This window comes from Oncorhynchus gorbuscha, linkage group LG04 (genome assembly GCF_021184085.1).
Source record: "Oncorhynchus gorbuscha isolate QuinsamMale2020 ecotype Even-year linkage group LG04, OgorEven_v1.0, whole genome shotgun sequence".
Lineage (NCBI taxonomy): Eukaryota > Metazoa > Chordata > Actinopteri > Salmoniformes > Salmonidae > Oncorhynchus > Oncorhynchus gorbuscha.
Genome location: NC_060176.1, coordinates 57,788,200 through 57,805,017, shown reverse-complemented (window position 1 = coordinate 57,805,017; position 16,818 = coordinate 57,788,200). Strand labels below are relative to the sequence as shown.

General features: G+C 44.0%; 2 protein-coding genes across 5 annotated transcripts in view; one reads left to right on the top strand and one right to left on the bottom strand.

Annotated features, from left to right (window-relative positions):
• The first annotated feature begins 1,199 nt into the window (after window positions 1–1,199).
• On the top strand, window positions 1,200–3,404 carry LOC124033333 (coiled-coil domain-containing protein 74A-like). The gene is made up of 8 exons (XM_046345327.1): window positions 1,200–1,225; window positions 1,743–1,982; window positions 2,078–2,119; window positions 2,264–2,360; window positions 2,472–2,664; window positions 2,788–2,891; window positions 2,974–3,030; window positions 3,115–3,404. The coding sequence occupies exons 2-8, from the start codon at window positions 1,823–1,825 to the stop codon at window positions 3,248–3,250; spliced, it is 789 nt and encodes a 262-aa protein (XP_046201283.1). The 5' UTR covers window positions 1,200–1,225; window positions 1,743–1,822; the 3' UTR covers window positions 3,251–3,404.
• A 1,107-nt stretch (window positions 3,405–4,511) lies between these two features.
• Window positions 4,512–16,818, bottom strand: part of LOC124034353 (protein turtle homolog A-like) — a 54,290-nt gene continuing 41,983 nt past the window's right edge. Inside the window, exons 9-22 of one of the 4 annotated variants that reach the window (XM_046347437.1) lie at window positions 16,563–16,705; window positions 16,317–16,457; window positions 16,106–16,222; window positions 15,852–16,002; window positions 15,602–15,713; window positions 15,330–15,505; window positions 14,981–15,219; window positions 13,701–13,785; window positions 12,862–13,032; window positions 10,741–10,777; window positions 6,833–10,462; window positions 6,512–6,681; window positions 6,176–6,364; window positions 4,512–5,874 (exon numbers count right to left, since the gene is read on the bottom strand). In XM_046347437.1, the coding sequence (XP_046203393.1) occupies window positions 6,192–6,364; window positions 6,512–6,681; window positions 6,833–10,462; window positions 10,741–10,777; window positions 12,862–13,032; window positions 13,701–13,785; window positions 14,981–15,219; window positions 15,330–15,505; window positions 15,602–15,713; window positions 15,852–16,002; window positions 16,106–16,222; window positions 16,317–16,457; window positions 16,563–16,705 (5,345 nt within the window). In that variant the 3' untranslated portion in view covers window positions 4,512–5,874; window positions 6,176–6,191. The remainder of the gene's footprint in view (window positions 5,875–6,175; window positions 6,365–6,511; window positions 6,682–6,832; window positions 10,463–10,740; window positions 10,778–12,861; window positions 13,033–13,700; window positions 13,786–14,980; window positions 15,220–15,329; window positions 15,506–15,601; window positions 15,714–15,851; window positions 16,003–16,105; window positions 16,223–16,316; window positions 16,458–16,562; window positions 16,706–16,818) is intronic. The other 3 variants (XM_046347438.1, XM_046347440.1, XM_046347441.1) reach the window with 3 other exon arrangements.

Here is a 16,818-nt window from a genome sequence, read left to right as displayed (position 1 = left end):
TTCTATCGAGGGCAATTTTGGGGCTTCACCATGTTTCATTGAAATGTACAGCTGTGTGTCATCCGCATAGCAGTGAAAGATAACATTATGTTTTTGAATTACATCCCCAAGAGGTAAAATATATAGTGAAAACAATAGTGGTCCTAAAACGGAACCTTGAGGAACACCGAAATTTACAGTTGATTTGTCAGAGGACAAACCATTCACAGAGACAAACTGATATCTTGTGGTCCTTCTGTAGCTCAGTTGGTAGAGCATGGCGCTTGTAACGCCAGGGTAGTGGGTTCGATTCCCGGGAACACCCATACGTAGAATGTATGCACACATGACTGTAAGTTGGTTTGGATAAAAGAGTCTGCTAAATGGCATATATTATTATTATTATTATTATATTATCTTTCCGACAGATAAGATCTAAACCAGGCCAGAACTTGTCCGTGTAGACCAATTTGGGTTTCCAATCTCTCCAAAAGAATGTGGTGATTGATGGTATCAAAAGCAGCACTAAAGTCTAGGAGCACGAGGACAGATGCAGAGCCTCGGTCTGATGCCATTAAAAGGTCATTTACCACCTTCACAAGTGCAGTCTCAGTGCTATGATGGGGTCTACTAAAACCAGACTGAAGCATTTCGTATACATTGTTTGTCTTGAGCACAACCTGGAAGCTACTGCAGAGGAGTAGGGTTTATTCGGGCGTTCTGACCTCACAACTGCAGTCAAGCACCCAAGCTAACTGGCTTGTAAGATACTTTTAGGCATAAATGAAAGAACACCTCACTCTAACCATTTTACTTGCCATAGCAGAGCTGGTTCGGCTGTTTTCATGGTATCCAGAGCGTTGGTGACTGTAACTGTGCTGCTGGCAACAATTTAATTACGTTTTTTTTGCCGATGTTTACTGACACCGGCCAAATTCAACGGGTGTTGGTTGAGTTTTCGTAAATTAATCAGTTATTCTGCGCTCTGGAACACTCAGAAGAGAGTCAGAACGACCTTTATGTTCCTGCATAAATAAAATCAAGGTTATGCCTCTACTGCCATTTATTTCCATTTGACTGGTTTGGAGGTCTCATTGACCAATATGGTTGTCATTTTAACTCCATTCTGGAACTTTGAGGGATTATGACAATACCCCTCTAGTAATTTAACAGGACCTATGATGACTGTCGGTCGCTATGGTAACGACTGTTTTGTTGAAGGGAGGCAAAATTGAGACATCAGGAAGTAAGTTGAGCAGTGTGGAGTCCAGTCTTTTGAAGCTGAAATGTTTAAGATAAGAGATATGTCAGCGTGAACAGCCTAATCAGGACCTATTGGCCAATCTGAAAAGTTACGTATTTTTTTCATGATCGTGGTCCTCTGCCATGTGTGGCTCTTGGTGCTATTAACTTAGGCTACCATGCTGCTAAGAGATATGTAGCCTAATTTTACCCAGTGGTGGGTTTGGACTGAAATATGTGCTGACACTTGTTTAATTTGGGCCGGTACTTTTTATATTTAGGTGAACGAACTCTGCAATACTTTTAAGCTAATATTCTATAAGAAGTGCACTAACTCATGCAGTAGACAATTTTAGGTACCGGTAGTTCACTACATTCCGGTGAGCTCCTGTCCAAGTCAAGCACTGATTTTACAATTTTAAAATGGCAAACATTGTTAGCCAGATTCATATACAGTGTCAAGTGGTACGTTAGCTAATAGTCAGGCGTGTTGTATTTTCTACTATCATGTCAAAAAATAGCAGTCCGGAACCTGCCCCACTGGTCCCATGTCGGATGTCACCGAAAATTACCCCGTGACTGCCCACCCAATCCTCCACAAATGATGGACTCAGAAAGTTTAACTTTTCAATGCACCATGGATTCTGACATTAGACGAGTGGCATCATTGGAGAAGGATGTTTTATTCCTACAAAAACAACACAGAGAAACACTGAGGAAACTACATGAGGAAATCGAAGAATTAAAACGTGAAAATAAAGGTATACAGTTAAATGCATCATGAGTATCCTAGTAGGCTACTGTATTATTAAATAGTGTTGTAACAGCCCTAATAATTGATTTATTCAATTTGCAGAACTGCACTATCAATCGATAATGGAGCCACAACAATCTGAAGGTATGAGTAGGCCTATGCCTGATATTTTCTTCTGTGTTTTTTTTCCTCCCACACCATCATGCTATTGGGGAACAAATTGTAAGTGTCCCTCCTTATTGAAATTTATTCTTATACCCCCCCCCCCCCTTTCCCCTTGTGGTTTAGTATCTCCAAGATGCAGATCTCAAACACAACAGCCCAGCTACACAGAGCAGACCAGCCATCCTCTGCATGATCTGCCATCTCCATCAGCAAATCTAAGGTAATCATCACACTTAACACCCATATAATATCTTTCTTACATATCATTAATAATAAAAGACTTTGGTGGCAGTGTTGATTGAACATTCTCTTTATTTTCACTCGCATGCAGAGTGGATACAGCAAGCACATCTCATCTTTTAAGATCAGATTTAAATGCAAAATCAAAAAGGGGGTTGATCACATCCTTGCTTCCCCTGCGGATTGATGGTGGTCCATTTCACTCCCCCTATGCCCCCACCCTGCAGGAGTGTGAGGTCATCATCAGACAGCTCTGTAAAAACAACAACTTGCAGTCCCAGGAGGTAGGCTACAGAGAGGACCCTACTGTATCATGTTCTGCTCTCATTCCATGTCAGCATGTAAGAACACCATGTCACACTTAATCTTAGAATGTTAAAACTCTCTTCTCTCAACTTGTTTTTCAGCTGCTACGTGTGAAGGCCATCCTCAAAGACATAATAGTCAACAACAAGAAAATGTCCCAAGAGGCTTACACACTGACCAAGGCCTACCCCTCTGATGCAGACAGGTGAAATAGCCTACACAATTTAGCAAAATGTTTGGAAAAACTCATCCCTAAAATAGTCTTCATATTTAATTATTTATTTCAGAGACAAAGACATTGGAATGTTTCCAAAACTACCTCTCAAGTCACTGCCAAAAAAACTGTAAGTCAGTCATGCTATTTATAGTGTTATTAATGTGCTCCATGATATTACTTAAAATAAGCATGTTATTTTTGCCTTCTGAAGGCCCCCAGCCTCAATTGGCATGAGAGAAAGAGTAATCTTGCCAGCCATCAAACAGAGCCTAAACTCCAGAATAGCAGAGAGGCAGAAGAAGGCACAAGTTGTGCTGAGATCCCGTCTGAGAAGAGTGGTGCAGTAGGACACAGCATTATCATCACAAAATTTGCATCCCTCAGTTTTGAACTGAGTGTGTTGTCTGTGAATAAAGTAAAGGTGTAAAGTCTGTGAATGATACACTCTTGAGTTCCATCTCACTAACTGTTTAAAAAAATATAAAAAATCACCTTTATTTAACAAGGTAGGCTAGTTGAGAACAAGTTCTCATTTACAACTGCGACCTGGCCAAGATAAAGCATAGCAGTGTGAACAGACAACAACACAGAGTTACACATGGAGTAAACAATTAACAAGTCAATAACACAGTAGAAAAAAAGAGTCTATATACATTGTGTGCGAAAGGCATGAGGAGGTAGGCGAATAATTACAATTTTGCAGATTAACAATGGAGTGATAAATGATCAGATGGTCATGTACAGGTAGAGATACTGGTGTGCAAAAGAGCAGAAAAGTAAATAAATATAAACAGTATGGGGATGAGGTAGGTAAATTGGGTGGGCTATTTACCGATAGACTATGTACTGCTGCAGCGATCGGTTAGCTGCTCAGATAGCAGATGTTTGAAGTTGGTGAGGGAGATAAAAGTCTCCAACTTCAGTGATTTTTGAAATTCGTTCCAGTCACAGGCAGCAGAAAACTGAAATGAAAGGCGGCCAAATGAGATGTTGGCTTTAGGGATGATCAGTGAGATACACCTGCTGGAGCGCGTGCTACGGGTGGGTGTTGCCATCGTGACCAGTGAACTGAGATAAGGCGGAGCTTTACCTCGCATGGACTTGTAGATGACCTGGAGCCATTGGGTCTGGCGACGAATATGTAGCGAGGACCAGCCGACTAGAGCATACAGGTTGCAGTGGTGGGTGGTATAAGGTGCTTTAGTAACAAAACGGATGGCACTGTGATAAACTGCATCCAGTTTGCTGAGTAGAGTATTGGAGGCCATTTTGTAGATGACATCGCCGAAGTCGAGGATTGGTAGGATAGTCAGTTTTACTAGGGTAAGTTTGGCGGCGTGAGTGAAGGAGGCTTTGTTACGGAATAGAAAGCCGACTCTAGATTTGATTTTAGATTGGAGATGTTTGATATGAGTCTGGAAGGAGAGTTTACAGTCTAGCCAGACACCTAAGTACTTATAGATGTCCACATATTCTAGGTCGGAACCATCCAGGGTGGTGATGCTAGTCGGGCGTGCGGCCGTGACCAATAAAATGAACGAGTGTAAACTGGATAGTTCAGGACCCTGTTCAATACTTCGATGTCAAATAATGTCACATTCTGGTGCATTCAGGATAAAACAATTTATTCAATACAAACATAAAAATGACATTAAGAACAACCAAATGTGCAGATATTTTTTTTTAAACCCAGTTGGAACAAAACATAAAAAAATGTATTTAAAAAATGCAGATGTGCTCCAAATGTACAGATTTACAGCCGCTCCTTATGTATAGTACAGGCCTCAATTATTTTTTATTTTCCTTTTTTGGTTACTGTAAAACAGTTCCAGTATAAAGTACAGTTTTGTCATTACATAACAAAAGTCAGGACACATTTTTAATTATAAAATGTACAACAATAAATGGAGACTTCTTATTCCAACATATAATTAATCTTAACTGAGTATATTCACAGTGTGGTTTTCACATCAATGATGTGAATTTGCATGTAAACATTGTTGCATATCAAAACCCATGTTAATAAATATACAATAATGCTAATTGTGTTTGTAGTACAAAAGATAAAAAGAATGATTAAAATATATATGGTACTTAATCTCAAACCATATTGTTATTCTTGATCTCTAATAATTTAATATATGCTTAATTTGGGAATATGTTTAACCATATTTGTGAACTACCTTATTTTTGACAAAGGTAAAGCAAAGATGATACACAACCTTTCCCTGTCATGAACAACATCAGATATTTTTAAATTCAAGTCAAGAAATGTCAGCATGAATTATTTTTCATATGTATTAGGATGTTGAGTTTTTGAATGGTACCAAAAGTATAAGGTTTAATTGTCTAGGGCTACAGTACACATTTACACTGTTAACTCTTACAAGCAATCACTCAACACTTTCCTGTCTGAAATACTCTGCAGAGAAAACTGAGGATGATTACAAACACATAATTGAGGGAGATTCACCTGTGACAAGGTTGTAATTGGGAAAGTAATTTAAAAAAAGTGTTTCTACCTACTGTAACAATGCAATACAAAGATGAAGCCTCGCTCACTCAAAGCACAATCCATTTCCCTTGGGGATTGGTGACTCTAAATGCAAAATAATGTTTGTGTTGATTACACAAAACACAAGAAATATAAATATCCAGCATCTCATAATAGGCTTCAAACAGATCAAAGTATTATTCTGTGTCAATAATGATGGCACACAACACAAGTATTGATATCTGTGGCAATTGGTGTGTACAATGTGCGCCATATGATCAAGCAGCATATCCGGTCTGTCAGTTGGCATTGTTCTGTCCACAGAAGATCCAGTTGAACTGTTGAGGATATGGATTTTGTACATATAAAAAAATGAGGTATCATGAAGCTTCAATAAAGATATCCAGCATTTATCGAGGACCACAGTGCTGTATTATGTGCATCTGAGAAACTATTTGCTTCCTTTCTTTGAAATATCTGAAACACAAAATGATAGAATACAGCACACTTAAATACATTCCCAGGACAAACAATACATCAAAATACTGCAAGATAGTCATTCCATTAGCTAGTACTGCCTGCTGTTGTCCCTGACAATTTTCATCCATCGGTTGTGAAATTGTGCATTGCTTAAAAAGACAGCGTTGTAAAATTAAAGGAAAAAGTGAATGTACAATTTCACAACAGAGAGGGATGAAAACTGTTAGGGACAAAGGCAGGCAGTGAGAGGTCAAAGAGAAGGTGAGAGGGTAGCAGTAGCAGGCAGAAAGGAACGGACCAAGGTGGGCAGGCGGTTAGAGGAGCGCTGAGTTGGAGTCTGTGTCGGAGGGGAGGCAGGGATCACTGGTGCAGGAGGATCCCTGAGCGCGCCTATACTCCTGGTACTCCAGGCGGAGTGCGTTGAAGCGCGCCTCACTTAGGGAGCGACTGTATTGGCAGCGAGGTGGGTTGGAAACTGGTGAACTGACTGAGGGGCGGGAGGGAGAGGAACAGCATGGAATGGGAGAGTCATGGGTACAACTCACATCACCACAACCACAACAAAAGGCACAAATGAATTCACACATGATATGATACATTCAGTGTGGTGAATAATAACATACTATTCTCTTACCATTCCTGTGGCGGTCCTGGAGGCCAGCCGCAGAACGGGGTCGATCATGCCTGCCCTCCCCCCTGCCCCGTCTTACCACTGCCTGTGGCTTCATGGCCTCCAGGACTTCCGAGTCCACACAGACATCAGTAGAATCCCACTCATAACTCTCATCAACTGATGTGTTCCTACTATTGACAGACACACAAAACAAGTGGTCAGTCAGACATACACAAGACAATAGCAATAGTTTAACAGTATATCAATAACATATTTGCAATATCCTACATTTTTGGACTGTGAAGAAATTTGTGTGATGTTGGACTGGTGCGGTAGTTTCACCTTTTCTTTCTCTGCTCAAGTAGATCCATCTCGGCTCTGTGTCTCTGTGTCTCACTTTCCTCGGTTGTCTCTGGGGAGCTGAGAAGGGTGGGAGTGATAGAGAGGGACTGGCGAAGGAGGCCAACGCTACCTCTCCCACTGCTCTGACTGGCATAACTGGCCCTCCCTCTTTCCCTGTTATCGCTCATCTCCACCTCTGCCCCTGCCCCCTTACCCATCCTTCTCTCTGCTTGTCTATGACTGTCTACATCTCTGGGTGGGAAAGGGCCACCATGGTAGGGTGAGGGCCAGCTATACATCCGGTGCAGGTTGGGCCTCGGTGGGCCCCTCTTGGACTCTATCGGCCTTGGGTAGTCCCCCCTCATGCATGGTCTGGGTGGGTACTTGTCTGGTCTGGGTGGGTACTGGGGTATTGAGAAATCCATAGGGACATATATGTGCTGTACAGACCTCAGGGCATCCTGATATGTGATAGGTGACCTGGATGCATCAGGATAAGCACTGGCCTGTCTACGCAGATCAGATAGGTCTCGTCTAGCAGAGCCAGGGGGTTGACTTGATGGATACATGGAGGAGCTTAGGTAGGTATAGGAAGAACTGGATAGGGATCTGTCATACCGAGGCCTCTCCGGGGATCTTTCAGCATACCTAGCCCTTTCCAAGCTGCTTACACTCGGCCGTCTAAAAGGGACACCTTCTTGCCACAAAGGGCCTGGCCTGGAGAAGGAGGATGCAGGGGTGCGTCCTAAACTATAGGACTTGACCTGGACGTCTGAGTTTGGGAACTTATCCCAGTAACATTTCTCTGAGACATAAGTCCTTGGGCTTTCAAAATGTTCCCATCTCTGTGACCCTAAGCTGATGGACTTCTTCAGAAATGGACGAGGCTGTCCCATGCCTGAGAGTGTTCTGCAGGGGCCGATGCTCAGAGATTTCTTCATAAATGGTGCACGGGGTTGATGGATCTTAGAGGCTATTTTATTAGTCCTGTCGCCCTGAGAATGAAGTCTTTGGGCTTGTTCTGAATATGACTCTGGTTTACCGGCAAAAGTGTCAGGGTGTTTTGACACAACGTCTGCCATGCTTTTATCTGCACTAACCAACGTCTTGACTGGACTTATACCCCTTCTTGATAGTTGTCTCTCTGAGGCTGTGGTCTTTTGACTAATCAGTGGCTGCGACTGCTCATGGTTGTGATGATAACTTCCTGTGAGTACTGAACCAGGTGATTGTTTTTTTGACCAGTCTGGAATCCCAGCTTTGTGGCTTGAATCTCTTGCTTCCACTTGCAGAGAGTATCTGTAGGCTGGCTTCTCAACTGCTTCTGAAGTTCCTGCTTGACCAACAGAGTGTCTGTTTTCTAAAAAAAAAACTTTTTTTTGGCATGAACTTGTCTCAAGGTTCTCCTGCACATGAACTGCCCAGTCTTTAGGAACCACATCTGGCTTACCTTCCAGAGAAGTCTCTGTCTGTGGCTCTACGCTTTGGCAAGTAGTGACTGTGAGTTCAGATTCATCCCCAGAGTCATCCACACTCATCTCAATGAAACCCGGGAGGCTCAAATACTCCAGAATTGCACTTGTCTGCAGTGGTGACATTTTGGGAGCCTGGTTTGTCTGCTTGTTCTTGAAAGACTCTGAGACTCTGGCAACAGAGAACTGGGACTGGTCACGATCACACTCTTCCAGAAGAGTTAAGTGGGAAATGTGACTGGGGCTGTCACTAAAAAGTGCCCTATCACTCCTTCTGGAGCGTGTCCTGACACACTCTCTCTCCTGCTCAGGGTATAACAGTGAACTCCGAGGGTCATTCCCAATCTTATCATCTATCACTTTCCCTTTGGCCCCTGCTTTGTGGAGCTCATAGGGCAAAGTAGAATAACTAGAAGGACTCTGATTTACTCTCTCCCTAAGGCCATCTATTGTCTCTGTTTTCTCAGACAGACTATATGATGCAGTGCCTGGGTAAGGCTGAACAGGACTTGTGTCCCTTACTCGATCTGCTGAAACAGATCTGACACTTTCAGCTGCTGGCTCCAGATGCTGTGTACCACAAGCAAAGGACGATCTTAGTTTTAAGGCACTTCCCCCTGGTTGCTTCTTTTCCCTCCAGCCTTCCTCAACCATAGAGCTTCTACGATACGTGTCCTGCTCTCTTACTACAGTTCTGTCAGGATTCCTCGACCTGGCTCTGGTTCTGGCTGTTCCTTGACCAATAGGTGGGCTTTCTGATGTAGGGGAGAGCAGAGATAGAGTGGTGCATTGAGTGACTGGGGAGCATGAGCAGTCTTCAGGTAGCGAGTCCTTCATGGCCGACCCAATGTGACCTTGGTGAGGATGTTGGACCCTTGGTGTCGTGCTTTCTAAGGGGCTCTGCACTGGGATAAGGCTGTTGATAGAGGTGACTGGGCTGATGTCCCATTGGATGTAGGAGGAAGGGAGCCGGTCCATTGGGCTGCTCGTGTTCCCAAAGTAGCAGGCCCTCCTATAGTCCAACAGCTGATGGGTCTGCCCGGAAGCCCGGTGGGCTTTGGGACGTAAGGTAATGTCTTGTGGCTTCCATATAGGATCCTCAGCCCCTGAACTATCCAGTTCCCTGTTAGGGCTTTCTTCCTTTTCAGGCTGCCTTTCCTCTTTCTCCCGCTCCCTTGCCTTCTGGCTGGCGGTATAGTTCTCCAGCTCCCGCTCCCTTGCCTTCTGGCTGGCGGTATAGTTCTCCAGCTCCCGCTCCCTTGCCTTCTGGCTGGCGGTATAGTTCTCTAGCTCCCTCTCCATCTCCTCCCTCTCTTTGGCCAACTGCAGACACTTGCTGAGGTTATCCAGCTCTTGTTCACTTGTATCAATCTGTGAGACCAGTGTGCTGGCGTTGGTCAGCTGGCCCGCTCTCCCCATGGTATGGTAGCCTGCTTGGTGATGCCTGTCCCTCTCCAGCTGTCTGGCTCTCCTGCCCAGGCTGGGTAAGATGTCCTCTGGGTGCCCAGCATGGTATCTTTTCAGGGAGTCACAGGCTCTCTTCTCACTGCTGTCGGAGTAGAAGCTGTCTCTCTCCAGCAGAGCCTCTGAGATGCCCTGATCGTCATCAGAGTAGAAGCAGCCGTGACGGGAGAAGTTCCTGGCCATGGCCCTCACTCTACCCGGGGAAGCAGGTGGCTTGCTAAGGTCTGTAACTTCCACTGTAAGGTAGGAGTCCTTTCTCTCTCCCCTCTCAGAGCTCAGACTGCTGGACTTTGGAGAGTCTTTGAAAGATGTCTGATTGCTCCCTGTGCCGCTATCTCCCCCATTGGTTTTGGTTTGTAGGAAGACTGTTTTCACGTTTTTCTTCATGTTGGAAAGAGTAGACCCCTCTAGCAGGGGCTGGACAATGAAACGTCCATCTGGGCCTCTTGAGATTGACTCCAGCGCAGAGGGTGAGGGGGCATTACCCCCCAGGTGGCTCTCAAAGATGGTGTAGTGGGGTGGGGGAGAAGAGCTGGACAGGAGCTGACTACGCTGGTCCTGGTACTCTCCACGGCTGCCTTTATCAAAGGAGGAACGGTCAGACTGGGAAGATGAGGAGTTGGGGAAGAAAGACAGGGGAGGACACAGCTTTATCTTCAGAACGCTGTCAGGGCTGTCAGAAGGCGAGCGAGCTCTGAGGAAGAGAGAAGAGTCACAGGAGAAGTGATGAGTTCAGTTGAACAGAATAAGACAGGATATTGCAATATTACATTATTGTCTCAAACTTAAAAGAACAATATGTAAGGATGCATTCAATGGCTACATATTGCTATGCTTATTGTTATGAGAAGCAGATAAACACACATTAATATGCAATGATTCTTAAAAAAGGGCACATAAGAATGGAAAATGGGTTGGTTAGAATACAGCCAATGCAATGAGAGAAATATGCTGGTATGGATGGGCACTTACTCTGGAGAAGGACTCTTCTGGAAAGCAGAGGGGAGATCTGGAGGAGGGAGAAAAGGTCCAACATTGGCACATATAAAATAAACAAAAATGCTGTCAACTGAAATAGATTAACATGCAATTACATGAAAAGGAACCAGGCTTTGGACCAGCTCTCAAGGCTTTGGAAATCCAGCTTAATAGGCTTTGAAAATACTTTAGTTGCTACATCTGTTTTTGGACATAAATTAATTATATATATACACATTGATTCTTGAAGAATACAACTTATACACAGTACCAGTCAAAAGTTTGGACACACCGACTCATAAAAGGGTTATTTTTTAAAACTATTTTCCACATTGAAATAATAGTGAAGACATCAAAACTATGAAATAACACATATGGAATCATGTAGTATGTTATATGTTATATTTGAGATTCTTCAAAGTAGCCAACCTTTGCCTTGATGACAGCTTTGCACACTCTTGGCATTATTTCAACCAGCTTCATGAGGTAGTCAACTGGAATACAATTCAATTAACAGGTGTGCCTTATTTAAAGTTAATTTGTGGAATTTCTTTCCTTAGTGTGTTTGAGCCAATTAGTTGTATGACAAGGTAGGGATGGTATACAGAAGATAGCCCTATTTGGTAAAAGGCCAAGTCCATATTATGGCAAGAACAGCTCAAATAAGAAAATAGTAACATGAAGGTCAGCCAATACGTAAAACTTCAAAAACTTTGAAAGGTTCTTCAAGTGCAGTCGCAAAAAACTATCAAGCGTGAAGATGGAACTGGCACTCATGAGGGCCGCCACAGGAAAGGAAGACCCAGAGTTCCCTGTGCTGCAGAGGATAAGTTCATTAGAGTTACCAGCCTCAGAAATTGAAGCCCAAATAAATGCTTCACAGAGTTCAAGTAACAGACACATCTCAGCATCAACTGTTCAGCGGAGAGTGGGTGAATCAGGCCTTCATGGTTGAATTGCTGAAAAGAAACCACTACTAAAGGACACCAATAAGAAGAAATTACTTGTTTGGTCCAAGAAACACCAGCAATGGACATTAGACCAGTGGAAATCTGTCCTTTAGTCTGATGAGTCGAAATGTAATATGTTTGGCTCCAACCACCGTGTCTTTGTGAGACGCAGAGTAGGTGAACGGATGATCTCTGAATGTGTGGTTCCCACCATGAAGCATGGAGGAGGTGTGATGGTGTGGGGTTGCTTTGCTGGTGACAATGTCTGTGATTTATTTAGAATTCAAGGCACACTTAACCAGCATGGCTACCACAGCATTCTGCAGCGATACGCCATCCCTTCTGGTTTGCGCTTAGTGGGACTATCATTTGTTTTTCAACAGGACAATGACCAAACACACATCCAGGCTTGTGTAAGGGCTATTTGACCAAGAAGGAGAGTGATGAAATGCCTCATCAGATCACCTGGCCTCCACAATCACCTGACCTCAACCCAATTGAGATGGTTATGGATGAGTTGAACTGCAGAGTGAAGGAAAAGCAGGCAACAAGTGCTCAGCATATGTGGGAACTCCTTCAAGACTGTTGGGAAAGCATTCCAGGTGAAGCTGGTTGAGAGAATGCCAAGCGTGTGTAAAGTTATCATCAAGACATGTACTTTGAAGAATCTATATCTAAAATATATTTTGATTTGTTTAACACTTGTTTTGGTTTCTACATGATTCCATGTGTTATTTCATAGGTTTGATGTCTTCACTATTATTCTATAATGTAGAAACAAGTAAAAAAATAAAGAAAAACCCTTGAATGAGTAGGTATGTCCAAACTTTTGACTGGTACTGTACATGTATGCCTCATGAGCTCAGCTCAACTCAATCAGAATCCAAAATAAAAGCTTGTTTTACTCCAATGTTTGTTAACATGGCAATATGCTTAAAACTATAATTTTGATATCTTGGATGGTCAGTACATTGCATCAATAGCTATTTCTATGAGTGGTAACATTTCTCCAGGCCCATCTTTCAGCTTTCCATTCCTTTGTTATTGTTTCAACTGCAGATTGCCCATTTAAAGATAACCTCTCATAAAACACTTCAATGGATAGAACGCTTGAAATTCTTTCTCTTTTAGTATCAGGGAAATGTTAGGATAAAGCAGTATTTACCATCTCTCCTCTTCCTGCGCTGATGGGCTCTTCTGTGACTCATAACACAGACTGTCACCAAGGAGAGGATGATTGCCAGGAACAGGAAGCACACTCCACCCAACACACCAGCCAATAAAGGCTCAGGGACAAACTCCAGGAAGCCTGGCCAGACAGGGTACATCTCCATGCCTGCAACCACACCAGGCACAGTGTGTTAGTAATTAACTAACAACACCGTAGAGACAGCCATGCTTTTGGCTAACAATCAGCATAATACATGTATCAACATAATGACAACTGTCAAGAGTCATGACTATCACCAAGCACAATTGATATAACTGTTACATAATGTTTAGGGCTGTTTAGTCTTTGTCACGCCCTGATTTGTTTCACCTGTTTCTGTGATTGTCTCTACCCCCTCCAGGTGTCGCTTATTTTCCCCAGTGTATTTATCCCTTTGTTTCCTGTCTCTCTGTGCCAGTTTGTCTTGTATGTTAGTCAAGTCAACCAGCATGTTTTTCCCCCCTGTTCTCCCTGTGCGATTCTCTTTTTGATAGTCTTCCCAGTTTTGACCCCTGCCTGATCATCTTGCCTGATCATCTTGCCTGCCCTGACCTTGATTCTGCCTGCCCTTTGGTACCTTTTGGACTCTGAACTGGTTTAGACCCTTTTGCCTATCCATGACCATTCTCTTGCCTTACCCTATTGGATTACTAACTATTGTAAGACTCCAACCATCTGCTTCCTGTGTCTGCATCTAGTTCTTGCCTTGTGTCATGATAGTCTTAGCTTTATAACATAACCAGTGTTTCTATAATACAGTTGATCAGAACTGGCTGTACAGTAATGATACTTACCTGTGGTGTTCACATTGACAGACTCACTGGGCTCACTCAGTAGCTTGTTACTGCGAGACACCAATCTCAGATCATAAATGCAGTCCTGAGAGGGGAGAAGGACACGTGTTCAATAAACACAATTCTGGGCAACATACAGTGGCTTGCGAAAGTATTCACCCCCTTTGGTATTTTTCCTATTTTGTTGCCTTACAACCTGGAATTAAAAGTTGGATGGGTTCCGCTGGTGTACAGCAATCTTTAAGTCATACCACAGATTGGATTGAGATCTGGGCTTTGATTAGGCAATTCCAAGACATTTAAACGTTTCCCCTTAAACCATTCGAGTGTTGCTTTAGCAGTATGCTTAGGGTCATTGTCCTGCAGGAAGGTGAACCTGCGCCCCTGTCTCAAATATCTGGAAGACTGAAACAGGTTTCCCTCAAGAAATTCCCAGTATTCCTTTAATTCTGACCAGCTTCCCAGTCCCTGATGATTAAAAACATCCCCACAGCATGATTCTGCCACCACCATGCTTCACAGTGGGGATGGTGTTCTCAGGGTGATGAGAGGTGTTGGGTTTGCGCCCGACATAGTATTTTCCTTGATGGCCAAAGAGCTCAATTTTGGTCTCATCTGACCAGAGTACCTTCTTCCATATGTTTGGGGAGTCTCCCACACCAAATGTGTTTGCTTATTTTTTTCTTTAAGCAATCACTTTTTTCTGGCCACTCTTCCATAAAGCCCAGCTCTGTGGAGTGTACAGCTTAAATTGGTTCTACGGACAAATGCTTAAAGTGGTTCTATGGACAGATACTCCAATCTCAGCTGTGGAGCTTTGCAGCTCCTTCAGGGTTATCTTTGATCTCTTTGTTGCCTCTGATTAATGCCCTCCTTGCCTGGTCCGTGAGTTTTGGTGCGTGGCCCTCTCTTGGCAGGTTTATTGTGGTGCCATATTCTTTCCATTTTTTAATAATGGAATTAATGGTGCTCCGTGGGATGTTCAAAGTTTCGGATATTTTTTATAACCTAACCCTGATCTGTACTGTGTATGTCCATTACATGAAATCCAAATAAAATCAATTTACATTACAGGTTGTAATGAAACAAAATAGGAAAAACGCCACGGGGGGTGAATACTTTTGCAAGGCACTGTATCTGAAAACACATTAAAGCTTGCAAGTCATCGTCTTCAGATTACAGTTAATGTACTTTAGGGTACTTTTCATTGCACCTCATTTATCTAATAGTTAGTGTCTTCATTCATTTTGCCAAGGTCCAAAACTATAATTGCCTCTCACCCTCAGTAATCCTTGTACGAGTAGTTCACTCAGGTTGGCCTTCACAGCGCTGTTGAGAATGACCCATTGGCCTCTGTTCCTCCGAGCCTGGAGGACATACCCAGTGAGGGATGTGGCCTTAGACTCAGGAGCATACCAATGTAGAACAATCCCAAGCACCGTCTGATTGGCTGACAGGAATGAGGGAGGGTCGATAGTTGGTAGGGTGGTGATCACTGTCGGTGGATCTGTTGGTAGGGCTGTGGAGGAGAGACAGGATAAGATCAGACTTGTACATACAAAAAAATGTAGATCAGTGTCCAATACAGATAAATGAAAGAGTGCTTTGTCAGTTAAAACTTGTACTGACCCTGCGTCCTGACAGAGGTGATTTCACTGAAGGGCCCAGAGCCCAGTTTGTTCTGAGGCAGGACACTGAATTGGTAGCTGGTGCCAGCCAGCAGCCCTGTCACCACAAGGTGGGACTTGGATGTGGGCACTGGGAGAGATGCCCACTCATGTTTCCCTCTGGAAGCCTGCTTAACCCTGGGGCCAAGAGGGAGGGACTCAGAGATTTAAGAACCATAACAAAGAAGAGAATGGCCAGTGTCATTCGAATAAACATTGAGATTAGTTACTAACCAGATAGTAAACTTCTGGGTGTATCCTCCATCAAATCCAGGTTCCCAGGACACATTGGCTTGGTTCATCCCGGTGCTTACTGACACGAATGAAGCAGCATGAGGGCTGGTGCCTGGGGGGGGAAGATGAGGAGGGCAATTTGGCATACACGGGCAATTTGGCATACACCAGTGGAAGGGTATACCCTGTTTACCAATGTACTACAGAATGGCATGTCTTGCCATGTTACTCCATGCAGAGGTCAACTCACCCAGAACCAAGACCACAGTGCCAGTGTTGACAGTGGCCACGCGGTTGGTGGCAAGGCACTCCCAGCCCCCATGGTGGTCTTTCCTGAGAGGCTTCAGGAGGAGGGAGCCATTGGACAGCACAGTGTATGTGGAGCGAGGAGTGGGACCAACCTATGAGTTGAGAGAGCAACAACAGAGATGAGCGTAAACAGACAGAGAGAGAGGGCTATGCTCTCTGGGGTTCCATCAGCTGTGTCTATTAGGGACACCTCACCTTGCTCCAGGTGATATTGGGAGAGGGGTCTCCATCTGCCTCACATGGGATGACTAGCTCCCGGCCCACCTCCTGCAGGTACTCAGCACGAGGGGACACAGAGAATGAGGGCGGATCCTGCGGAGGGAAAGACAGTTTTAAGTCCATCCCAGACCCACAGGCAGCAGGGTTTTCTATGACCAGGGAACAGAGGCCTGGAGACCAGCCTTACCTGCAGGATAACCTTAGTGGGTTCAGACTGGCCCATGGTTCCATAGCTGTTATAGGCAGTACAGGTGTACATGCCCACTGCATCATCATTGGCTGTGGCTATAAACACTGAGCCCTCAGAGTTCACCTTCCAGCCAGGGACCTGAGCAGACATAGACAGAAGGAGAAAACAAACATGAAATACAACATAGATCAATGACATATATTCTATGTATTAGGATTCATGTTTCCCAGTGTGAATACCTACATTGTCAAGGTTTAAATTGTTCCCATCTTTGGTCCAGTTGACAAAGAGCATGGGGGGCTCAGCCTGGACTGGGCAGAAGATGACTCCCCTCATGCCCGTAGGTAGATACGTTTCCCTGGGCATCCGGCCCACCCGAGCAGGGTCTAAGAGAGACAAAGGAAATTAATATACAGTAAGTCACTCTCCCAGAGATGGAATATAACACACAGGCCAGGAAATCAAGACATGCATACAGTAGCCATAGTCAACCACAATT

Coding starts and splice junctions, on each gene's coding strand:
- LOC124033333 (XM_046345327.1), top strand. CDS start 1,823: ATGATGGACTCAGAAAGTTTAACTTTTCAATGCACCATGGATTCTGAC. Junction 2,665..2,787: donor ACAACTTGCAGTCCCAGGAG/GTAGGCTACAGA, acceptor CTTGTTTTTCAG/CTGCTACGTGTGAAGGCCAT. Junction 3,031..3,114: donor AAGTCACTGCCAAAAAAACT/GTAAGTCAGTCA, acceptor TGCCTTCTGAAG/GCCCCCAGCCTCAATTGGCA.